We start from the raw sequence: 27,153 nt of genomic DNA on the forward strand, positions 1-27,153 counted from the left end.
GACACTAAATTTATCTGCTCCAAATCGAGAAATACAAGATTTTCAAGATTCTTAAATCTGAATGTAGGTTTGCTCGCTAAGGTTCATTTCCAGATGTTTCATCGCCCTACTAGGTAGCATCTTCAGTGGGCCTCAGGCGAAGCAGTGTACATGATTCCTGCTTTCTACTTATATGTTTGGGTTTCTTTAGGCTGGTGACATCATTTCCTGTTCTTTTTCTCAGGGGGTGGTAACTGGGTCTAACTCGATGTATTTGTTGATAGAGGTCTGGTTGGAATGCCATGCTTCGAGGAATTCTTGTGTGTGTCTCTGTTTAGCTCGTCCTAAGATGAATGCATTGTCCCAGTCGAAGTGGTGTCCTTCCTTATCTGTATGTATGCTTACTAGTGAGAGAGGGTCATGTTGTTTTGTGACTAGTTGATGTTCATGTATCCCGGTGGCTAGTTTTTTGCGTGTTTGTCCAATGTAGTTGACCTCAACCTGACCTACAAATATTCTCAAAATTCTAAAATATCTTCACCTGGTTGCCCAAATTTATACTGCATTCACGCCATAACCAAAATCAAGGCGCACTGCAATTTTTCTTAACTGCAACGTTACAGTTGTAGCATCAACATATCCTAAACCAGATTAACATAAGCATTGGGACAGTCAACACTTCCTGGCCTTCAGTTTTGGGACTGTGAAAGAATTCAAAGATTCCACAAGGTCAAAATGAGTGAAGATAGCCCAATAACCCAACAGTTGAATTCTCGTTTGAAGATAAATTCTAGTCAAGTATTGATAATTATAGGTCAAATCCACAACAAACCAGTTTCAAAACTGAATGTTTTTTTTTAAGAAAATCTCTTGCATGGTGTGCCCCCAAAACGGGACATCTTCAAAACTAGTTTGTCTGTAGCCTACTAAAGACAAAGCATGGAGGAACTGAAATATTCCACTCTATATTCTACTCTGAATTCAATAAGCTTTATTGTCAAATGAGTACAATGAAAAGTTAAATGTCACCACTTGCAGCGCCATCTTAGTTACAAAGGTACGTAGGTACAGAATAGAGAAATGAAAAGAGAAAAAAAGTTACATTACAGCTATATATAACATAACCGTAAATCTGATAAACAAGAAGCAGTTAAAAAGACAATGTAAATACTTCACATTGTAATGCACTACCCTTGAAAACCAACCTTTTACAGCCAGTGATAGGAAAGGATATAGATGTTGCAACACATAGTCATCCATTTCAACTGCATGTGTAATTTTGTAGGTGGAAGATTCTACTGTATTTAACTTGGCTTGGTTAACTATTAGGGTTAAATTTTAAGTTCTACTCTTCAAATGGAAACAGTCTTCACACTGATGTTAAAAGACTCTTCTTAATTTTTAACAAACCTACTTACCTACATGTTTAATTCTTAGAATACATGCAACCATTCTTACTCAGTATTAAGAGATACATATATGCCTTTATGCCCAAAAAGCCCAATCTGATCAGGAGGAATATAAGAATAGAAAAGGGATCAACTATTTGGACCATAAAACCTGCTCCAGCATTCAATACAATTATGGGTGACCTGGAATTTCAACTCCACTTTCTCACATGATCCCTATATCCCTGGGTTAGATTCAACAGGAAATCAAAAATGTGTTTTATCTCTTAAGTTTAATCAATGATACAGCATCCAAACTCTAAAGATTTCCAGAAAACAAAACCATGTGGGAAGTCATTTCTCCTCACTGTAGTTCGAAAGAATTAGCCTCTTACCCAGAGACTATATCTGTATGTTTGATTCCCTGACAACAGAAATAATCTCTCAGCATCTACCTTTTCAACCCCCTTACATGTTTTAGTCAGATGAAGTGAGGTGAAAGTGACAGCCCTTGATTTCAAGGTTGCATTCGACTGAGTGTAGCATCAAGGAGCCCTAGCAAAACTGGAATCAATGGGGTAGCAGAGAGCAAACCCTCCACTGGTTGGAATAATACCTGATACATAGGAAGATGGTTGTGATTGTTGGAGGTCAGTCACCTCAGCTCCAAGATATTCCTGCATGAGTTCCTCAGGGTCATAACCTAGGTCCAACCATCTAGAGCTGCATCATCAATGACCTTACCTCTAACATAAGATCAGAAAATGGGAATGTTCACCAATGATTGCATAATGTTCAACACTTCTCACATCTCCTCAGGTAGTGAAGGAGTCTATGTTCAAATGCAACAAGATCTGGATATTATCCAGGCTTGGGCTGACAAGTGGCAAGTAACATTCATGCCACACATTTGCCAGGTAATGACAATTACCAATAAGAGACAATCTAACTACTGCTCCTTGACATTCAATGGTGTTTTCATCATCGAGTCCCCTACCATTAGCATTTTGGGCATTGTCATTTACCAGAAACTCAACTGGATTCGCCACATAAACACAGTGGCTGGAGAACTAAGTCAGAGGCTAGGAATACTGCAGTGAATAATTCCTCTCCTGACCCCCCCAAATCCTGTCCACCATCCTACAAGGTACAAGTCAGGAATGTGATGGTATACACCCCACTTGCCTGGATGGGTGCAACTCCAGCAATCCTCAAGAAGCTTGACACCATCCAGGACAAAGCAGCACACTCGATTGGCACTACATCCACAAACATCCACTCTCTCCATCATCAATGCTCAGTTGCAGCAATGTGTACTATCCACAAGATTTATTGCAGAAATTCACCAAAGGTCCTCAGACAGCACCTTCCAAATCCATGACCACTTCCATCTAGAGGGACAAGGGTAGCAGGTACACTGGAACACCACCACCTTTGAGTTCCCCTCCAAGCCATTCACCATACTGACTTGGAAATATATCACTGTTCCTTCACTGTCTCTGGGTCAAAATCCTGGAATTCCGTCCCGAATGGCGTTGTGGGTCAACCCACAGCAGGTGGACTACAACAGCTCAGAGGAACTGGGCAGAGCAGAGGAAAATCACCGGTACGATGTATAAAAAAGAATGCATACCCAATGAACACAGACAGCGATTTCTCAGCAACAAACCCAAACAAACAGGCAGTTCACCACCACCTTCTCAAGGGCAACTAGCAATGGACAATAAATGCTGGCCAGTCAGTGACTCCATATTCCACAAACATGAATAAAAATTTACTCAACCTCTCATCATAGGACGACTTCCTCATCCAGGAACCAAGTCAGTGAACATTTGCTATGCCACCGCCAATGCAAGTATATTGTTCCTTAAATATGAAGACCAAAATGGTACACAGTATTCCACATGCAGTCTCAACAAAGCTCTGTAGCAAGATTTCTTTTTCCTGTATTGAATGAAGTTTTGATCTGTCTACCTACACCTGCCATTGAGGGAGTGCAACAGAAGATCACTAGACCTATACCTGTGATAGTACAACTGTTCTACGAGAAGAGGTTGGTTTAAATAGGTTGGCATTCACTAAAGTCACAAAGTGTGGCACTGGTAAAGCACAGCAGGTCAGGCAACATCTGAAGAACAGGAGAGTTGACTTTTTGGTCACAAGCCCTTGATCAGGAATGTGTGTGGAGGGGTGTTGGGGGCCTAAGGGGACTGAGAGATAAATAGGAGGGGAGTGGTGTTTTGGGGAAGGTAGCTTGGAAGGCAATGGGTAGATGAAAGTGGGAGATGATGGTAATAGGTCAGAGAAGAGAATGGAGTGGATAGGTGGGAAGCAAGATGGACAGGTAGGGCAGTACCAAGTTGGAGGCTTCGATTTGGGATAAGGTGAGGGGAGCAAAGATGAGGAAACAGTGAAATCTACATTGAGGCAGTGTGTTTGGAAGGTCCTTAGGTGGATGATGAGGTATTCTTCCTCCAGGCGTAGGGTGGCTAGTATTTGGTTGTAGAGGCGGCCCAGGACTCGCATGCCCTTGGCAGAGTGGGGAGAGGAGTTCAAATGTTCAACCACAGGGTGGTGGGGCTATTTGGTGCATGTGTTCCGGAGATGTTTGCGTGAAGAGGAGTTTGAGCAGTGACCTTAAAAGAGATTTGCAAAATCATGAGGAGCATAGATAAGGAGGATAGCAGGGGTCTTTTCTCTAGAATGGGGGAGTTCAAAAGTAAGGGGCATATTTTTAAAGTGAAAGGAGAAAGTTTTAAAAAGGACATGAGGCAACTGTTTTTATATAGACAGTGGCTCATGTGTGGAATGAACTACCAAAGGAAGTGGTGGATGCAGGTATAGTTATGACATTTAAAAAGCATTTGGACAAGTATGTGAGTAGGAACAGTTTGGAGGGATATGGATCGTACACAGGCAAGTGGGACTTGTTTAGTTTGGACACATGGTCAGCATGGACTGGTGACCGAAAGGTCTGTTTCCATGTTGTATGACTCTATTTACTTAACCTATATATATCTATTTACAGTTTGTATGCTCTCCACAGCTATCCTTCTGCCTAGCTTTGTACCATCAGAAAACTTAGGTACATTACTCTCTGTTTCTTCAAGCAAGTCATTAATAGCTTGTAAAAACCCAAGACTCCAGCACTGATTCATGCAGCACTAAATTAGTCACAACCAGTCAATTTGAAAATGCCTCTTATATGCTCACTGTCTATTTCCCATCCAATAGTCAAGCCTCTATCCATTTTAATAGATTACCTCCACCTAAATGAGCCCTTCTCTTGCTGAAGAAACTTTTGTGTGACTCTATATAAATGTTGTTTAAAAATCCAAGAATACTACATTGCATTTATTAAACCCTACTAGTTACAATCCCTGTTGTAAAACATTTTTATTTGTAAATAAAAATTGCTTTCATGGAACTTTATTAAAGGCTCTTAAAAGCCCGTAAAGACTGCATTCCAGCATAACCCAGGTCTGTACTTCCTTTCATCCTGAAACAAAATTTCAGGAAAAACTGGCAACATTTGTTGAGAGAAAGCAGAATTAACATTTCTGGTCAAGTGATGCTTCTTTAGAACTGATTGTAGCTGGAAACTTGTTGGCATATATATCAAAGAAGGGTGAGTGAAGGGAACAATTGGTGGAGATAGAGCCTAGAGCCCAGAGAAAGAGAGAGAGAGAAAAACACAATGGATAATCCAAGATGGAGGACGGGAAAACTTTCTGGCTGTAAGAGCTGCTACTTTTTTTGAGGTATTTTTTAGGTAGACAATGAAATGTATATATACCAACCCATTTCCCAGTTACAATTACTTCTGAATAAGGGTTACTGGATCCAAAACTTTCATTCTGCCTTTTCTCCACAGACGCTGTCAAATCTTTGAGTTCTTCCAGCAACTTCTATTTTGTTTCCGATTTCTAGCATCTACAGTTCTTTGAATTTTTTTGTTTGTAAAACCATGTTGACTTGTTTTAATTATACTATGCTTGAACTGCTTATTAAAACTTCCTTGGTATTAAATTCCACACTTTCAACATGACTGACTTGTATATCCTACTTGTTCTATTCTCCCTCCTTTCTTGAGAAACATTTGCCAACTTTCAATTTGATGGAACAGTTCCCAAATCTAAGAATTAATTATATAAGGATACAGTCAACATTTATGTTGGCAAATGTAGCAGTTAATTTGTCCTCAGCAAGATTCTCAAACAGAAATATGATTAAAACAAATTAATTTTTAATTTATGGTGTAACCTGATGAATAAGTGGCAGTTAGGGCACCAGGAAAGCTCTTATTTAAATAGTGTCTTAAATGCCCAATAGCCAGTTGGGCCACAGATTTAACATCTCAATACAAAGAAGGAAATCCAACAATGCATCCACCTCTGAATACTAACATATGACCCAAAAGTAGCTCTGAACCAGGACTGAAAATCTCAAGCTGTTAGCTCAATGGCAAGTACGCAAATCAGTGAGGCAGACTGGCACTTAAATAGTATAGATTTCATGTTTCTTCTATCTCTAATTAAAACTTTGATATGTTTAAAAACAAATCGAAATAAGTACACATAAACAAAATTGATTAGTAAGAAAGGGAATTATTATGTGTGATGGATCAATATCACCAATTGGATCGTGATATTCAGCATTCTGACAATTTCCCAAACATAAAACAGATTCTGACCAACCAAAATCTTATTAAAAATTGAAACTGCTGGAAAGACTGAGCAAGTTATCAGTGTCTCACAGAGAAACTATATAAATTGATATTTTAGGTAGAGGACATTCAATTGACAGAGAACAGAGAAAATGAGTGCCTAACTTCAAAGAAATACATAAATTGCTGGAAAAGCTCAGCAGGTTTGGTAGCATCTGTGAAATTAAATCAGATTTAACATTGTGGGTCCAGTGCTTCTGTGGAAGGAACAACGGACCCAAAACATTCACACTGATTTATCTTCACAGATGCTGCCAGGTCTGCTGAGTTTTCCCAACAATTTCTGTTTTTGCTTCTGATTTACAGCATCCACAGTTTTTTTGTTTTTTTTAAACCAGAGAAATACGAATTAGTTAGCCTGATTTGGAAAGATGCTGGACTTCTTATAAAAAGAAAAAATAAAGAAACATGCAGAAAGAGAGAATATGGTAATGAAATTCAGTTTAATTAACATTATTTAATCGTTTAAGGATGAAAGGAAGTACAGACCTGGGCAATGGAGGGAATGGAATCTTTATGGGCTTTTAAGTTCCTTGAAAGTGGAGTCACAGGTAGATAGGATAGTGAAGAAGGCGTTTAGTATGCTTTCCTTTATTGGTCAGAGTATTGAGTACAGGAGTTGGAAGGTCATGTTGCGGCTGTACAGGACATTGGTTAGGCCACTGTTGGAATATTTCGTGCAGTTCTAGTCTCCTTCCTATCGGAAAGATATTTTGAAACTTGAAAAGGGTTCAGAAAAGATTTACAAGGATGATGCCAGGGTTGGAGGATCTGAGCTACAGGGAGAGGCTGAACATGCTGGGTCTGTTTTCTCTGGAGCGTCAGAGGCTGAGGGGAGACCTTATAGAGGTTTATAAAATTATGAGGAGCATTGATAGGATAAATAGACAAAGTCTTTTCCCTGGGGTCGGGGAGTCCAGAACTAGAGGGCTTGGTTTAGGGTGAGAGGGGAAAGATATAAAAGAGACCTAAGGGGCAACTTTTTCACGCAGAAGGTGGTACGTGTATGGAATGAGCTGCCAGAGGATGTGATGGAGGCTGGTACAATTGCAACATTTAAGAGGCATAGAGTTCCATGAAAGAAATTTACAACAAACAAATACAGAGAATGCTGGAGAAACTCAGCAGAATTAACATCCTGAATTGAAGAGGAGTCATATGTGATTCAAAGCATTATCTCTATTCCTCTCCTCACAGATACTGTGACACCTGCTGAGTTTCTGCAGCATTCTCCATGTTTGTTTCAGATTTCTAGCATCTGCAGTATTTTATTTTTAGATTCATGACAAAACAGACAATAATTTCCAAAACAGAAACTTAAGCATAAGAGTTAATGAATGTTAGTCAGACTGGAAAGAATGAGAAACTTTTGTCCTCCTGCAGGGTTCATTGTTGGGGCTATTACCATTTAGTATTACAGAATGTATCAAATTAATCTGAACCACGAAATTGGTGTCATGCTATGAAAACTTTCATAGAATCATAGGAGTGTACAAACACTCGAGGCCATTCACTTGCTCTGTCCTCATAAACTGGATAACTACTTAAAGGGAAAAGTGACTACAAAATCCACTTTCACGATCAGGCAATCCAGTTTCATAACATTTCACTTTGTAGAGTAACATTTCCTCATGTCACCTCTAAATCTTTTGTCAATCAGCTTAAGATTTGAAACTAGATTTATGATAATAGCTAGTAATGTTGCAGCCTGCATTAAAAACTGCCTTCTAGATTGTGCAAAGAAAGAGTGGTAACTGCAATTCAATGAAGTTTGAGGCAGTTCATTTTGTTAGCTGGAATATTTCTTACAGGATGAAAAATGGAGTTCATAGGAACAAAAGGTGCACAGAAGCATAAAGTCACTAAAAGTAGCAATACAAGCTATTACAGCCATAAAAGAATACAAACAACATTCGTACAAACAACAGAATATGAAGGCAAGAAAGTAAGTTAAGTTTTAGGTTAAACTGCACTTTAGTTTTAATTGTTTTTAAATGCGATGTTGACAATATAGAACTCAGTGCCTCATGAAGTGGTTGAAGCAGATTGTTAAAGGATGCTTTGATGCATATATTGGTAAAAATAAATAGAAGAACATGGGAGCAGCATGGAAAGACATAATTTTGAGTGGAGGGAGGCTTGGGTAGAGTATAAATATTGGCTTGCACTAGTTAAGTCAAATAGTACATCTTTGTGCTATAATTCTATCACCGGTCACATAATTATCCCCACAATTGCCAAACAAAACCAAAACTAAAATGCTTACATTTTTAATACTTTCTTTCGAATCTCTACCTCCTTGTCCACTGTAGGATCCTCAAAGAGTTGTACTCTGAAATTGTTTTTTCGTAGTGCTGTGCCACACTCCTGACAGTTTCCAGAACCTCTTATGAACAGAAGTTCCACACAACTCTCACATCTGTTAAAAACAAAATGTTGATTTATTTTAGTTTGGTTTTACAAACTTATGTCTCCAAATTACTTAAGTTCTGACTACCAAATCCACAACAGAAACAAAATAAACAGTACATTATTTTTCTGACAAAATCTATTATGGATCTCAGGAACACATTATTCTTCACAGGTACACACAGCATATAAGAAGGTATCATGGCAATGACAGGGAAAAGGGCACAATTAATCTCTTTGCTCTAACAAAAATAAAATGGTAGCATCCCTTATACAAAGAAAAGGAAGTGCTGGAGAAACTCAGGAGTCTGCAGCGTCTGTGGAGACAGAAACAAAGTTTATGTTTCGCATCCTGTATGATTCTAGAATCATAGAGGCATACAGCGTGGAAACAGACCCTTCAGTCCAACTCATCCATGCCAACCAATTTTCCCAAACTAAACTAGTCCCACTTGCCTGTGTTTGCCCCCATATCCCTCTAAACCTTTCCTATCCATGTACTGTCCAAATGTCTTTTAAATGTCGTAACTGTACCTGCATCTACCACTTCTCTCTGGCAGTTCATTCCAAATATGAACAACCTTGTGTGAAAACGTTGCCCCTCAGGTTCCCTTTAAATATTTCTCCTCTTATCTTAAAAATATACCCCCTACTTTTGAACTCTCGAACCCTAGGGAAAAAACCTTTGCAATTCACCTTATTTATGTCCCTTGTGGTTTTATACACCTCAATATGGGTATCCTTCAAAATCCGATGCTGCAGGGAGAAAAAGTCCCAGTCTATCCAGCCTCTCCTTGTAATTCAAACCTTCCAGTCCCAACAACATCCTGGTAAACCTTTTCTGAACCGTCTCCAATTTAATAACCATCCTTCCTATAGTAGGCGAACCAGAACTGGAAATTGTACTCTTCTTCAGAACTTCCCTTAGCAATACTATTTTTGAATGTTTTCCTAAAGAGTCATTCTTGTTTATGTCACATACCACTTTCACCCATGGTTGGCACAAGAAATAACTTGCCCTTGCGTTTCAAGGAGAAAGTGAGGACTGCAGATGCTGGAGATCAGAGCTGAAAATGTGTTGTTGGAAAAGCGCAGCAGGTCAGGCAGCATCCAAGGAAGAGGAGAATCGACGTTTCGGGCATCAGCCCTTCTTTCCTGAAGAAGGGCTGATGCCCGAAACGTCGATTCTCCTTGAGTTTCAAGGTCAAAGTAGATCCAGGTATGAATGAAGGTGCCTCAATGATTTAATTTACATGAATTCAAATTATTTGAATTAAATATTACCCCCCACATGATTTAGTAATATTCTTTATATAGCTCTTGCATGTATGAAGTGAGTCCCTGTGGATCTGAGAGAGTTTGGCAGTTTCTCCAGCATTGGCTAGAAATTATTAGCTGTTTGCATCACAAAATAAATGATAGCAGCTGGCAGAAACAAGTCTTTTTTTTCGTAAAGTAAGCCAAACTTCATGTTACTAAAACAGTTTAACACATTAGAACTGTAAGATGCATCTCAACAGAATTGAGGTTAAAACCAGATCAGTCATGACCTTATTGAATGGTTGAGCAGACTTGAAGGGCCAAATGGCTCTTGTTCCTTGTTCATATTAGCATAACTGAGCAGCAAATAGTACAACACAGACAAAAGGTTTAGCAACTCATTACAGCTTGAAACCTACTTTACATAACAATCTTCTGCTAATATATAGGAAGAGAATTGAGTTGTTGGATTACCAGGTTGTAATTTCAATTTGTTGGCAAGCTACTTGAATGTTTGCAGTTGTTATACCATTACCAGTTTGAGCAGGAGCTGATGGATTGTGTCACATACAAACAAGACGAACCTTGTGAAATCGTAAACAATTTTTGTTAGGCTGGATTAAAGAAAGATTTATCTCAAGGTACAGGGCACATTATATGGGAAAACTTTTAAAATCTCTCATGTCTGATATGCAATATTTTGTTTTACACCACAGTATTGACAGCATGTCAAGGCAGAGATTTTTGCATTCAACTTAATAGCACTTAAACATTACACAAATGATTTAAACATTAAATTATACATATACTATATCCTTTAATTAGATCTAACTTCAACAAGGACTTCCGCAAACTGAAACTAAACAACTTCCAAGCTAGCGGATTTTATTCTCTGAGCAAAATAGAAGCAATTCCTCATCCTTCCAAACTGAAAGTAAGCTAATATTTTTCAATGATTTACTCCACCAGTCATAAAACTCTCAAATCCCCAATATCACTCCAGAGATATTCTCTCAGACTTTTTTGTTAAAATTATGGCTCCAGAAATACTGATAAAGCTAATCATTAATCCCCCTCACAGAAACAGACCAAAACATTCATGTCATTAGTTCAAATGCTAAAACAAATGACATATTAAAAAAAACACACCTTACATCACAAAACAGAGGCACAGAATATTCCTTAAATGGGTGAGAAATTGGGAATTATTAATGTCCAGAGGAACCAGAGTATCTTTGTTTAGATGTCACTGAAAGCTAACATGCAGATGCAGCAAGCAATTAGAAAGGCAAATAATATGACATTTCCTACAAGAGGATTTGAGTACAGGAACAAAAATGTCTTCCAGACACTTACAGAACCTTGCAAGACTGCGACTTGAACGTTGCATGAAGTTTGGATCCATACCCAATGAAGAATATAGTTTACATGTAGAGAGAGCAGCAGAGGATCACTCAGCCAATTCCAATGGCAGGAACGTCCTATGAGGAGTTATCAAGGAGGCTAGATCTGTACTTCCTACAGTTTCGAAGAATGACAGATGATCCAATTGAAACTTACGCAATTTGCGAAGGGTTATATTGTAAATGATAGATGCAAACAGGACAGGGGTGGTGGTGGTGATGGTGGTGATGGTTTGCTGCCTAAAAACAGTCTCCGGATTGGGCAAATCATTTCAGACTGAAACAAAAGTGAATTTCTTCACTCATAAGGTAGAGAGCCTTCTGAATTCTTTATTTTAGCAGCTCAGTCACGGAGTGCATTCCAGACAGAAAATGACAGATTCCTAGACATGAATGACATCAAGGGAAAGCATGGTCGAACAGTGCAGAGGTCAATGATCAGCCATGATCTAGAATGGTGGACCAGCTGTGAGGGCTGAAAACGCTGCTCTCATGTTCAGCCATCTATTTCCTGGAGGAGCTAATATTATTTTTAAGATTTGATTCTGTCTTTAGTCATCATTGCCTTTCAAAACTGCAGTATGTGGTAGTTTCAATAATAGAGAACTTTCAATGGATAATGAAAATGACAGGTCTAGTTTGTTAGAATGCTACTCTTTACTGGGTACAGGTTTGCTCGCTGAGTTGGAAGGTTCAGTTCGAGACGTTTTATCACCCTAATAGGTAGAATCTTCAGTGGGCTTCCGGGTGAAGCTTTGCTGATAATTCTTGCTTTCTGTTTATATGTTTGGGTTTCTTTGGGTTGGTGATGTCATTTCCTGTGGTGATGTCACTTCCTGTTCTTTTTTTCCTCAGGGGGCAGTAGATGGATCTGACTTGATGTGTTTGTTGATAGAGTTCCAATTGGAATGCCATGCTTCTAAGAATACTCATGCGTCTCTGTTTAGTTTGTCCTAGGATGGACGTGTTGTCCCTACATACAGATAAGGAAGAATACCACTCTTACTGGGACAACACATCCATCCTAAGACAAGCCAAACAGAGACACGCATGAGAATGCCTAGAAGCATGGCATTCCAACTGGACCTCTAACAACAAACAGATAGACTCCATCCACCGTTCCCTCAGAAAAAGAACATGAAATGACATCACCGCCGGAAATGACATCACCAACCCAAAGAAACCCAAACCTATAAACAGAAAGCAGGAATTATCAGCAATGCTTCATCTGGATACCCACTGAAGATGTTATCTAGTAGGGTGATGAAACATCTGGAAATGAACCTTCCAGCTCAGTGAGCAAACCTACATCCAGAACCTCAACCTGAGCTATAATCTCCTCAAAACTTGCTACTCTATACAGCTGGAACTGGAATTTGATATTCCGGTCAATTGGGACAAGTGCTACCATTCTCAAAATACCTAGTGGAAAGAAGAACAGCCCCAGCTCTAGTTTCCAGGTGGGTTTCAGCACATATACTGGATTTTGAAAACATTTTTGTGTCGCATCCAATTGTGATTTATCAAATTGCTCCAATATAGAGCAGAAAAATGAAAACTAGTTTGCTGGGAGTGGCAGGGAAGATGGGCTCAAAATTAACCATTAATTGCCAAGCTATTTTAATATAGGTTAGTAGATATTTTAAAAACTACAGTTCAAAATGAAAATGTTATCAAATCCAAAAACACAATGTTCAATTTATGTTTATCTGAATTGTTGCTTTGTAATTCACTTACAGGTACTGAACACTTCTTATTAAAGGGTCACACACATATAATTACCTAACTATTAGTTTCTTGAGAAATATATTGAATTGTGTGACAGAGTTGAAAATACCACCCTTATCCTACAATAAATTATAGGCACACAAGAATTCAATGACTAGTACTGTTAAATTAAATCTACAAAAGGACAGGAAAGTGAAACAGCTCAATTTTTTAATGGAGTAAAATGTAGCTTTAATTTGCTGTCCTATGAAGATGGCCTGCTTTATCTTGAATTTCAAAAGCTGAGAGATGATTAGTAGGTTTCATTTAAATCTGCAAAATTCTTAAAAAAGAATAAATTGATGCAGACAAAATGTTTCCTCTGCTCAAGAGTCCAAAACCAGGGACCCAATTTCAAAATAATGGGGAAGTCACATAGGACCAAAATTTTACTAAAGAGGGTTGTGAATCTTTGACATGCTTTAGCCTCAAGGGTGAAGCGATGTCAGTCACTGAGTATGTTTAAAAGTAGAAATTGATAGATTTCTAAATACAAATGACATAAAGAGATATGTGGATAGTGTGGGAAAAGGAATTGAAATGCATGATCAAACTGAATGGTACAGCAGGTGGAATAGGCTGAATGACCCACTCCTGCTCTTATATTCATAAGGCACTTAGAAAATCAATTTAACTTAACCACCTAAACAAGTGCCATCAGTTAAAGAGAAGTGTGTTTGGCAAGTAACTAGTGAATATTTAAGTTTATATTCTAATCAACAGAAGCATGATAGGACAATTCAAATCTGTGGGGTCTAAAAATTATTCCAAGCGAGAACTTGCAGAGAATTCTCATGTCCTAGACAATATGATGATATAAGGTCAAGGTTTACATGATTATTATTCTTTCATACTGTCTCTTTAACTTAAAGGTAACATGAAGGGAGTCAAGTGGTCTATACAAAAGATTTGCCTAAAAGGAAACCTTGGAGTTTGATTATTAGAGACTATCCTGAATGATATGCATGAAAATCCACTGGCATGACTAGCCTTCCAGGATTCAGAAGTGGAGGAACAGTCATAACTGGTAAAATGCAGTGACTCACCATGCAGGAATGAAAGTTGGGGGTTACGTTCAAATTAAAATGACAAATTAACTAGGACATAGTCATAGAATGGTACAGCATGGAAACAGACCCTTTGGTCCAACTCATCCATGCCGTCCAGATATCATAAATAAATCGAGTCCCATTTGCCAGCACTGGGCCCATATCCCTCTAAACCCTTCCTATTCATATACCAACCCAGATGTCTTTTAAATGCTGTAATTGTACCAGCCTCCACCACTTCCTCTGGCAACTCATTCCATACACGTACCACCTTTTGAGTGAAAAAGTTGTCCCTTAGGTTCCTTTCAAATCTTTTCCCTCTCACCCTGAACCTATGCCCTCTAGTTCTGGAATCCCCCAACCCAGGGAAAAGACCTTGTCTATTTATCCTATCCACGTCCCTCATGATTTTATAAATCTCTATAAAGTCACCCCTCAGCCTCTGCTCCACAAAAACCATGATGTGGAGGTGCCAGTGTTGAACTGGGATGGACAAAGTCAAAAATGGATGTAGGTTTGCTCGCTGAGCTGAAAGGTTGATTTCCAGACATTTTGTTACCTTACTAGATAACATCTTCAGTAACTGAAAAATGTGTTGCTGGAAAAGCGCAGCAGGTCAGGCAACATTCAAGGAGCAGGAGAATCGACGTTTCAGGTATAAGCCCTTCTTCAGGAATGAGGAAGGTGTGCAAAGCAGGCTAAGATAAAAGGTAGGGAGGAGGGACTTGGGTGAGGGGCATTGGGAATGCGATAGGTGGAAGGAGGTTAAGGTGAGGGTGATAGGCCGGAGAGGGAGTGGGGGCGGAGAGGTCAGGAAGAAGATTGCAGGTCAAGAAGGTGGTGCTGAGTCTGAGGGTTTGGATTGAGATATGGTGGGGGTAGGGGAAATGAGTAGGGGAAATCAGTAGACTCATGCTAAGCAATGCTGAAAATTCCTGCTTTTCATTGAGATGTTTGGGTTTCTTTGGGTTAGTGATATCATTTCCTGTGGTGATGTTTTTCCTGTGATGAAGTCACTTCCTGTTCCTTTTCTTAGGAGGTGGTAGATGGGTTCTAACTCGATGTGTTTGTTGTTAGAATTCCAGTTGGAATGCCATGCTTCTAGGAATTCTCGTGCGTGTCTTTGTTTGGCTTGTCCTAGGATGGATGTATTGTCCCAGTCGAAGTGGTGTCCTTCCTCATCCGTATGTGAGGATACTAGTGAGAGAGGGTCATGTATTTTTGTGACTAGTTGGTGTTCATGTGTCCTGGTGGCTAGTCTCTGCCTATTTGTGCAATGTAGTGTTTGTTACAGTCCTTGCACAGTATTTTGTAAATGATGTTAGTTTTGCTCATTGTCTGTATAGGGTCTTTCAAGTTCATTAGCTGCTGTTTTAGTGTGTTGGTGGGTTTGTGGGCTACCATGATGCCAAGATGTCGGAGTAGTCTGGCAGTCATTTCCACGATGTCTTTGATGTAGGGGAGAGTGGCTAGGGTGTCTGAACGTGTTTTGCGTGCTTGTTTGGGTTTGTTGCTGAGAAATCGGTAGATTGTGTTCATTGGGTACCCATTCTTTTTGAATACATTGTATAGGTGATTTTCCTCTACTCTGTTTAGTTCCTCTGTGCTGGCTCGTTGAAATAATGTTCTGATGCAGCTTCATTTGTCGGTGTTGGGATGATTGCTTCTGTAGTTCAATATTTGGTTTGTATGTATTGTTTTCCTGTAGACGGTGGTTTGAAGTTGCCCATTAGCTGTTCGCTCTACTGTAACATCTAGGAATGGCAGTTTGTTGTTGTTTTCCTCCTCTTTCGTAAATTTTATGCCAGTAAGGGTATTGCTGATGGGCTTGAAGGTTTTCTCTAACTTGTTTTGGTTAGTGATGACAAAGGTGTCTTCCACATAGCGGACCCAGAGTTTGGATGGATGGTTGGCAGAGCTGTTTGCTCAAGTCTCTACATTACTGCCTCTGTTAAGAACCCTGATATCGGAGATGTTACCTAGTAAGGTAACAAAGCGTCTGGAAATGAACATTTCAGCTCAGCGAGCAAACCTACATCTAAAACCTCAACCTAAGCTATAAATCTTCTCAAAACTCGCTAAGACCTATGGGCGCAATACGCTAAAACTAGCCCGAAAATGGGAAACTAATGCCATTCGACAGAGTGCCACCCGCAAACAGCTGTACTTCCTGCACGAATGCCTAAGGAAACAGTTACTACCTAAATGTCTTCAACACAAATCTCCCCTTAACACCCCACTCACCATAAGAGTGGCAGAGCAAAACGGCCGCAGAATGCTTAGAGAAATGATTAATGATGCCCACAACAGACTCCGTAAATACAACCGGGAAATTTTGCATCAAAAATCTCTACTCAGTCATGCAACAGACCATGAATGGACAGACACAGTACAACAAGCCTTGGATAGTAGACAATGACAAACACAGAAAATAAAAAAAAACTAGACAATCTTACACAAAGTAACAACAATGACAACACAGAAGCATGGATAAAAAAACTTATCTGACCCACCCTTAACAGACACTGAAAAAGCCTTATTAAATTCCAATTGCCAGGATGCAGACAAAAAGGATTTCTTAGCAGCATTAGAAACAACACTAAAAGACACTAAGAAACAACACTAAAAAACTCACAGAGGAAACCCAACAATCCATTAGACAAGCAGTCGTACCAACATTAAACAGAAAGAAGGAAGGAAACACACTCAATACACAAGAAAGGAAAGCACTGGAAAGACTAAAAAAAATAAAAATACTGTTATCCTACTGCAGACAAAGGACACTTGACAGTCATTCTAAATCAAAGAGACTAGATTGAAAAAGCAAACACACTACTTACAGATAGCAACATTTACTAACAAGTAACGGTAGACCCGACCCCACAACTAGAGAACTGAATCACAGCCCTACTCAAAAAGCTTCAGAAATCTGTAAAAATAAATAAGACCAACTTCTAAAAAATGAAACCAGACAGATCCAACACACCACGCTTCTACAGATTATCCAAAATTCACAAACCAGGAGTGCGCCCCCTCCCCCCCCCCCCCCCCCCCGCCCCCCCGACCCATAGTCTCGCCAAATTACAGATTGGCCAAGGAGCTACACCAAAGACTAAAACACTTAGTAGAAGGCTCACGCCACTCCATCCACTCCACCCAAGAATTCCTGAGGACCATCAAAGACACTAAGATAGAAGAGGATGAAATAATGGTCTGCTTACAGACAAACCAATGGAACACCCATGGGACCTCTGATATCAGGGTTCTTAGCAGAGGCAGTAATGTAGAGACTTGAGCAAACAGCTCTGCCAACCATCCATCCAAACTCTGGGTCCGCTATGTGGAAGACACCTTTGTCATCACTAACCAAAACAAGTTAGAGAAAACCTTCAAGCCCATCAGCAATACCCTTACTGGCATAAAATTTACGAAAGAGGAGGAAAACAACAACAAACTGCCATTCCTAGATGTTACAGTAGAGCGAACAGCTAATGGGCAACTTCAAACCACCGTCTACAGGAAAACAATACATACAAACCAAATATTGAACTACAGAAGCAATCATCCCAACACCGACAAATGAAGCTGCATCAGAACATTATTTCAACGAGCCAACACAGAGGAACTAAACAGAGTAGAGGAAAATCACCTATACAATGTATTCAAAAAGAATGGGTACCCAATGAACACAATCTACCGATTTCTCAGCAACAAACCCAAACAAGCACGCAAAACACGTTCAGACACCCTAGCCACTCTCCCCTACATCAAAGACATCGTGGAAATGACTGCCAGACTACTCCGACATCTTGGCATCATGGTAGCCCACCAACACACTAAAACAGCAGCTAATGAACTTGAAAGACCCTATACAGACAATGAGCAAAACTAACATCATTTACAAAATACTGTGCAAGGACTGTAACAAACACTACATTGCACAAATAGGCAGAGACTAGCCACCAGGACACATGAACACCAACTAGTCACAAAAATACATGACCCTCTCTCACTAGTATCCTCACATACGGATGAGGAAGGACACCACTTCGACTGGGACAATACATCCATCCTAGGACAAGCCAAACAAAGACACGCACGAGAATTCCTAGAAGCATGGCATTCCAACTGGAATTCTAACAACAAACACATCGAGTTAGAACCCATCTACCACCTCCTAAGAAAAGGAACAGGAAGTGACTTCATCACAGGAAAAACATCACCACAGGAAATGATATCACTAACCCAAAGAAATCCAAACATATAAATAGAAAGCAGGAATTTTCAGCATTGCTTCGCATGAGATCCACTGAAGATGTTACCTAGTAAGGTAATGAAACGTCTCAAAATGAATCTTTCAGCTCAGCAAGCAAACCTACATCCAAAATCTCAACCTGAGCGACAAATCTTCTCAAAACTCGCTAATAGTTAAAAACCACACAACACTAGGGTACAGTCTAATAGGCTTATTTGAAAGTACTAGCTATCATTGCATGCTAACCTCACACCGTTAATACATTTCTGAGCTGGGACGTCATCTTTTTTTTATAATGTGACTTAAAAGAACTTCTGGGATTTGTATATTAACGAACCAACCCATTCTAAAAGATGAAAGACTTAACAGCAATCTAGGTTTGTTCAAATATCATTTAATTTCATGATACTAAGACCTTTTGCTATAAATTCTGTGTCTTATGATCCTGCCCCACTAGTTACCTGATAAAGGAGCAGTGCTCTGAAAGCTAATATTTCCAAATAAACTGTTGGACCATAACCTGCTGTTGTCTGATTTTTAACTCGCTCCAGAGAAAACAGCCCTAGCCTATTCAGCCTCTCCCTACAGCTCAAACCCTCAAATCCTGGCAAAGTCCTTGTAAATCTTTTTTTGCCTAGCTTGTACTAGGGAACAAGTTCCGAGGAAAAAACTCATTGTGAAGGAAACAGCTAAGAATTCCCAGGACTCATTCCAAGAGAACCAGATACCTGCTTAAAGGGCAGTGTAATGCATCTTCATGAAGTATATTTTAGTCAGGCTAAAAAGTAGAAGGTTCTGTTTTGTGAATTAAAGTAGAGGGTGCCTATAAAAACATTGCTTATTCAATAGAATTTTTAGCTTTTCACTCGAGCAAATCCCATAAATCATGAAATTGCACTACATTAATCAACCAAATCATGACTGAACTTTTAAAAATAAATTTAAACTTCACCAACCCGTACTGACACCATGAAAATGTTCAAGAGGAGTGATTCAGCTCCGGCATCTTGATCTCTGGGTATCTAAGCAGCAGCTGGCATCATGTGGCACTGTGTGAGAGTTCCATGGATAGCTTATTTATAAATAAGGTAACCTGTAGTTTAATATAATGCAGATACAGGAGGAACGAATAATTGCCAAGCAGTAAAGGAGGACCAGTTCAGAAGTGCTAGGAAGGCATTTCACTCTCCAACAGTATTCCATTTTTTGACTGGTGATAACACCAATTAGTCCTCTGGAAGGTGCAGCCAGAGTCTAGCCCACTGTAGGATTTGCTGACAGACAGAAGGAAGATTGACAAAGCAACAGTCATCGGCTATTTTACAAGCAAGGGTATGGACAGGCATAGCTGCAGCGCCAAACATGGTTCCATATTGTTTGCTGTCTTCTAATCACAAGAACATAAGAAATAGCAACAGGAATAGGCCCCTCAAGCTTGCTCCACCATTCAACAGGATCATGGGCTGATCCAACATTCCACGCATCCACCTTCCTGCTCTCTCCCATAACTCTTAATTCCTCTACCGATCAACATCTACTTACCTTAGTCTTAACTATACAGAAAAACTCTTGACTCCACAATTCTCTGTAGGAGAGTTCCAAAGATTCTCACTCTTCAGAGAAGAAATTCCTCACTTCATGGTACCCCTTAATTCCGAGACTGTTCACTCCAGTCCTAGACTCTCCCATGAGGGGAAACAAGCTCTCAGCATTTACCCTGTCAAGCCCCTTAAGAATCTTATGGCTTCTAAATTCCAATGTGTACAGTCCCAACCTATTTAAACTTTGCTCATAAGACAATCCTTCCTTCCGATCATCCAAGTAAACTTTCTCTTTACTGCCTCCAACAAAATACATACTTTTAAAATAATGGAACCAAGCTGCTCACAGTACTCCAGATGTGATCTTACCAATAACTTGTATGGTTGCAGTAAGATTTCCCTACTCTTTTACTCCAACCCCCTTGAAATAAGGACCAACACTCCATTAGCCTAATTACCTACTCCACCTGTGCACCAGCTTTCTGTGTTTTGTCATAAGTAATCCCAAATCCCTTTGTGTTGCAGCTTTCTGCAGATTTTTCTCTAGTTAATGTTGTTCATTTACATGCACATTTACATTTACTGCACATTTTCCCACATTATACTCCATTTGTCAATTTTTTTACCCACTTACTTAACCTACTAATATCCCTCTGTAGATTATTTGTATCTCCCTCAAAATCTGCATTTATATTTTTGGTATTTCTTGTCATGTGCAAATTTGGCCACAGTACATTCACTTCCATGCTCTAAGTCATTAATGCACTCTGTAAACAGCCGTAGTCCAAGCAATGGAACCTCAAATGCTCATTGGTCGCCAACCTGAAAAAGAACCTCTTATAACTGCTGTTCCTTGTCCATGACCTAATTCTCTACCTACGATAATACACTACCTCCGACACTGAACTCTTATCTCATGACAACACATCAACTAAATCCCCTCGATCCACTCTGGTTGAAATTTCCTGGAAAAACCTCTAATAAATTAGTCAGACACATTCTGGTGCCAGAATTAAGGATATCCTTAAACACCAAGCAGATGTAGTCCAAAGTAGTATTAATGATACAGGTTGAAAGAAGGATGGGATATGGAGTCCTCAAAGTTTAAGGAATTAGGTAACAAAGTGGCAAACAGCACCTTAAAAGATAGTAATCTTGGAATTATTCCTTGTGCCATATGCTAGACAGTAGGAAACTAGAAAGATGGAGTAATTCAATGTAATTGGAAGCATGGTGCAAGTGGGAAAGCTCAAATTTCCTTGGATCTAAGACTTATACAGGCTGGACAGGTTGTACTTAAACAGAGCTGGATCAATTGTACTTGGGGAGTCATTTGCTTGTGCAATTGGAGAGCATTTTAACTAACTGGACAGGGAGTGTGAGAGCCACAGGAAATATTACAGAGCAAAACCTAAGAAGCACAGAGAAGTGGGAGAGATGGATAACGCAACACCGGGAAAAATTAAGTTTTTAGGTGGATAACCGTAACAAAGAATGTATTCTAATCTGAAGGATGATAGATTGCAAAAAAAAGGGAGGTGCAACAAGACCCAGATAACCAGGTAGGTGCAGCAGGTGACGAAGGTGGCAAATTATATGCTGGCCTTCATAGCCGGAGAATTTGAGTGCAGGAGCACAGACATCTTATTGCAATTGTACAAATCTTAATTAGACCACACCTGGAGTATTGTAAATAATTCTGGTCTCTTTATCGGTGGAAGAATGTCCTGGCTATAGAAGGAGTGCAACAAAGTTTTACCACGCTGATTTGTGCAATAGCAGGAATTACAAATGAGGAGAGACTGGATTGGGTTAGACTATATTCACCAAAGTTTAGAATAATGACAGGGGGATCTCATAGAAACCTACAAAATTCTAAAAGCACTAGACAGGGTAAATGCAAGAAGGACATTCCCAGGACATCCAGAACCAGGGATCACAGGGTAATGATATAGGATAAATCATTCAGCACTGAGAGCAGCAGAAATTTCTTCACCCAAAGAATGGCGAGCCTATGGAATTCTCTGGCGCAGAAAGTGGTTGAGGCCAAAATATTGAATATTTTCAAAGAGGAGTTAGATATTGTTATTAAGAATAAAGGGATCAAAAGATGTGGAGAGGAAGCAGGTACAGAGTTGGCAGATCAGCCATGATCATTATTGAATGGTGAAGCAGGCATGACCAAATAACCTATATCTGTTTCTATATTTCTAAGGTCTAAATTAGAGTTTGTGTGCATGTGTGTGTGGCGGGGGGGGCAGGTAACATTAGTAATCTATAGGTGCAGATCTCCACAAGGACACATGATGTCATGGTGATAATGGTGACCTGGCTCAAAAAAGTCAGGACTGAGGACTCAATATCCTTGGATACAAGGTGTTCAGGAAAACTTGGGAAAGGAAGAAAGGTGTAGTGTTAGTAATATTAAAGCAACTGGAACAGTGCAATGCTGGGGAGGAGAGTTCAAAAGACAATATCTATTTGGTTAGAGATAAGAAACCATAGGAGTGCCATTACATTGTTGGGCATATTCTGTAGGTCTGTGGGGAAGATACAGAGGAACCAATCTGCAAGAAAATTACAGAGGTGACAGAATTATAGGGTTGTTATAAAGGAGGCATTATTACTATTCCAAGCAGTATTTGGATAATTAAAGGGCAGAAAGAGACAAAAGTTTCCAGTGTATTCAAGAAAAATTTTCTAGTGTGTTTCCTGACCTTAGACAAAGGAGGCATTGTTCCATCTGGTTCTAAGAAATCAGAAGGATCAAGTGTTAGTAAAGGTACATTTAGGTGACAGTGATCAATGTATCACAAGGTTTTGGTTGGTTATGGAAATGAACAAGTAGTATAATAACTTGGCAATGGCCAACTTCAATGCAGAATTAATTTGGTAAATTGGAATAAAAATTTAGCAGGCAAAACTAATAACAACAGGAAGTTTTTGTGGAGGAGTTTATTAATGTACAGTCAAATATATTCTCACAAGACGACAGGTAGGACAAACAAATCCAGAATCCTCTGGCTGATTAAAGAGCAAGAAAAAGAGGAAACTGTTAAATATTGTGAATCAAATTAGCCAATGACTCTGTTCTGCAACGGTCAATCCTCAGGAGATGGCAAAGGTAGATCATCCATTCAGCTCATCTTCTCATTTGCACACATATTCTAGGTTACAATTAGTTAGTTAATCATCAACCACCATTCATGACTAGATATGATAGGATTGCGGAGTTTTGAACTGATTTATTGGTTACAGGATTGCTTGGTTCGGTATTCAGAATGGCATTTAGCATGTGTGTAGATTTACACTGTAGCTGCAACAGGCTGGTGCCTTGTTTGGCAAAGCTGTTGTTGTTCATGGGGTCATCTTTGACACTCTTCACTTGTCCATACCTTGACAATAATAGCAGAATGTGGAATGGGCCCAGTTATGAAGTTACATTTTGCTGGGAAATGCAATTCTGCTGATGACCCACTGTGTCTCATGGAATGCTCAGTCTTGAGCTGCTCTGAATTTGTCCCATTTAGTATGTTAGTAGCACAATGTAATACAAAAGACTAAGTGACAACATAATGAAGAACGTCCTCAGTGTGAAGAAGGGACTTCATCTCCACAAGAACTCTGCCGGTGGTACTCATGTCATTTAGGGTGTAGGTTTGATATCCAGATGTTTCATTACCTGGCTAGGTAACATCATCAGTGGTGACCTCCAAGTGAAGCAAAGCTGTTGTCTCCAGCTTTCTATTTATATGTTTGTCCTGGATGGGGTTCCTGGGGTTTGTGGTGACGTCATTTCCTGTTCGTTTTCTGAGGGGTTGATAGATGGTATCTAGATCTATGTGTTTGTTTATGGCATTGTGGGTGGAGTGCCAGGCCTCTAGGAATTCTCTGGCATGTCTTTGCTTAGCCTGTCCCAGGATACATGTGTTGTCTCATCGAAATGGTGTTTTTTTTCATCCTTGTGTAGGGCTACGAGGGAGAGAGGGTCATGTCTTTTTGTGGCTAGCTGGTGTTTGTATATCCTGGTGGCTAACTTTCTTCCTGCTTGTCCTACGTAGTGTTTGTGGCAGTCCTTGCATGGAATTTTGTAGACGACGTTGGTTTTGTCCATGGGTTATACTGGGTCTTTTAAGTTTGTTAGTTTTTGTTTGAGAGTGTTGGTGGGTTTGTGCGCTACGAGGATTCCGAGGGGTCTTAGTAGTCTGGCTGTCATTTCTGAAACTTCTTTGATGAATGGTAAGGTGGTTAGGGTTTCTGGCTGTGCTTGGTCTGCTTGTCGTGGTTTGTTCTTGAGGAATCTGTGGACTGTGTTTTTTGAGTATCCATTCTTCTTGAATACATTGTATAGACGGTTCTCCTCTGTTTTCCGAAGTTCGTCTGTGCTGCAGTGTGTGGTGGCTCATTGGAATAGCGTTCTGATACAGTTTCGTTTGTGTGTGTTGGGATGGTTGCTGGTGTAGTTAAGTATTTGGTCAGTTTTGTCGGTTTTCTGTATACGCAGGTTTGTAGTTCTCCATTGTCCTTTCTTTCGACTGTGATGTCCAGGAATGTGAGAAATGACAACCAGACTACTAAGACCCCTCGGAATCCTAGTAGCACACAAACCCACTAACAAACTTAAAAGACCCAGTATAACCCATGGCCAAAACGTCATCTACAAAGTTCCATGCTAGGACTGCCACAAACACTACGTAGGACAAACAAGAAGAAAGTTAGCCACCAGGATACACGAACACCAGCTAGCCATAAAAAGACATGACCCTCTCTCCCTCATAGCCCTACACACAGACGAAAAAAACCACCATTTCGACAGGATAACACATGTATCCTGGGACAGGCTAAGCAAAGACATGCCAGAGAATTCCTAGAGGCCTGGCACACCAACCACAACACATAGATCTAGATACTATCTATCAACCCCTCAGAAAACGAACAGGAAATGATGTCACCACAAACCCCAGGAACCCCATCCAGGACAAACATATAAATAGAAATCAGGTGACAACAGCTTTGCTTCACTTGGAGGTCACCACTGATGATGTTACCTAGCCAGGTAATGAAACGTCTGGATATCAAACCTTCAGCTCAGCGAGCAAACCTACACCCTAAACCTCAACCTGAGCTACAAACCTTGCATTCATGTCATTACTATCATTGGTAATTGTATCTGTCAAAAGATAAATTTGTGGAAAAAAATATGAAATTTGATTTATCTCGTATTTGTTCCCTCACCAAATATTGCAATCCCATGCTAGAGATTGGGGTTAGCTCAGTTGGGCAGTCGGCTGGCTTGTGATGCAGAGTGATGCCAACAGTGAGAGTTAAGTTCCAGCACGGGCATGAAGGTCTCTCCTTCTCAACCTCTTCCTTCGCCTAAGGCCTGGTGACTGTCATTTTAAATCACCATCAGTCGTCTCCCTTTCCTGATAACAGTCCTCAAGTCTGGTAGGATTATGGCAAGTTTACCTAAATTACTGAACTCAACTCCAAACCCACATCAAAACAGAGTTTGCTCACAGATTTTGAGCCAGTTACTGGAAGAGAAAACAACTTAATGAAATGAACTCAAGTCATATATTGGGGAATGCTGCTTTCCAAGATTTCAAACCTAGCGAAAGTTGAAATTGCTGGCAACGTGTATCGTTTGATAAGTATTTATGCAGAGGAAATAAAGGGCTAATGTCTCAAGTAAAAGACTGGTTGGTTGTTTTGAGTGTCAATACCAATAAATCCAAAATGTTCAAAACACTCCAATATATCTCTAACTGCGAAATAACAAAAAAGTTACAAAAAAAGAGCAAACCGTGTTACTGTGTAATTCCAAACCTCATTTCACGTTTCCACCACTGTATGTTTCTTTTTCTTACTTGCATGTAGAGTCAAAGCGGTTGAGACTAAAATGATGTTAATCCAGGTTCCTGTTGCCAGGTTTAACATATTATCCAACCCTCCAGAAAAGGAAAAAAGAGAGGAATGGCTACGATCGACATTCACGAATGAATCACTTAATTTGCAACGTACAGGGAAAAACACACAAAACTCCCATAACGTGTCCCATCATTTCCTAAGATTACAATGCATCACTCACAGTGTGTGTCCACACACGTTCACCATCAGTTTGAGCGAAGGATTGCGGTATTTCGTTGTTTTACAGCGAGGACATCTCTGATCGTCCATCCTGACAGGTCTCTTGGAAACAGCGCAGCAATCACATGTGTCCCACTGCTACACTAAGTGCTGCAGAAAAAGTCCGGCTTCACTGAACTGGCGGAAGAGAAAGGAGAGGACACGGGTGGAGCTCGAGCCTGACAGCAGTGGCAATGAGAATTTGGTTGAATGAACAGTTGCTGCTCCTGTAATCCTGCAAACTCCCAGCTGTTGGGTTACACCGCAGAAGTATTGCCAATTGGAAAAAAATGCTGATTTTTTAAATACTTATTACTTTCTCCAACACAGTTGGATGGTATTTTATGTTTTCAATATAAACAGTATTGAATGCATTTATGTTTATCCACTAATAAGAGATTTATCCTATGCGGAGGGATTCTTTTGAATACTTAATTAAATAAATTCAAATATATTTTATAAAATTTGCACATTTCCTGCCACTGTCCAAAAGCAGAAATTACTGGAGAAACTCAGCAGGTCTGGTAGCAACAGTGGAGAGAAAGCAGAAATCCTTCACCAGAACAGAAATTGTTCGAAATTATACACATGAAAACATTCTGAGAAAAAAAGGACAATATTTGATAAAGGATAGCAATTACATTTATGCATACAACATAGGGAAACATTTTGCTCGATCAACATCTGCATATCTTTTGATTCAGTGAGCTTTTATATTGGATTATTTCACACTTTATAAATAGAATCAGTTGGTTCCTGCTATATTTACATAATGTGTAAATACATACAATGATTAAATTTGCATAGCCAAACTTACTCTCCACAAAACTTATTTTTGTGTCATAAGTTATGTCAGCACATTATGCATTGAATTTGCCTGCCAACGTTCTATCTTCATTTAGCAACCTTATTCTCTGATGATCTACAAAGTAAGGCAAGGAGGCAGGTCCAAAGAAAGAACTTGAGGGGCAACCTTTTCACACAGAGGGTGGTTTGTATTGTGAAATGAACTGCCAGAGGAAGTGATAGATGCAGGTACAGTTACAACATTTAAAAGACATTTGAATAGGTACATGAATAGGAAAGGTTTAGAGAGTTATGGGTTTAGAATGATGTGAGCCAAATGCAGGCAAGTGGGACTAGTTTACATTGGGGAACTTTGGATCTATTTCCATGCTGTATGACTCTATGACTCTAAAATAAGCTCAGCAATGTTAAAAATGGAAAACTAAATTTACAATTAGCTA

The 27,153-nt window shown here is 39.7% G+C and overlaps 1 protein-coding gene across 1 annotated transcript in view; it reads right to left on the reverse strand.

Annotated features, from left to right (window-relative positions):
* Positions 1–26,020, reverse strand: part of mnat1 (MNAT1 component of CDK activating kinase) — a 182,401-nt gene extending 156,381 nt beyond the window's left edge. Inside the window, exons 1-2 of the mRNA XM_072568372.1 lie at positions 25,869–26,020; positions 8,360–8,512 (exon numbers count right to left, since the gene is read on the reverse strand). Of these exons, the coding sequence (XP_072424473.1) occupies positions 8,360–8,512; positions 25,869–25,957 (242 nt within the window). The 5' untranslated portion in view covers positions 25,958–26,020. The remainder of the gene's footprint in view (positions 1–8,359; positions 8,513–25,868) is intronic.
* Positions 26,021–27,153: the final 1,133 nt, after the last annotated feature.

This window comes from Chiloscyllium punctatum, chromosome 4, assembly GCF_047496795.1.
Source record: "Chiloscyllium punctatum isolate Juve2018m chromosome 4, sChiPun1.3, whole genome shotgun sequence".
Lineage (NCBI taxonomy): Eukaryota > Metazoa > Chordata > Chondrichthyes > Orectolobiformes > Hemiscylliidae > Chiloscyllium > Chiloscyllium punctatum.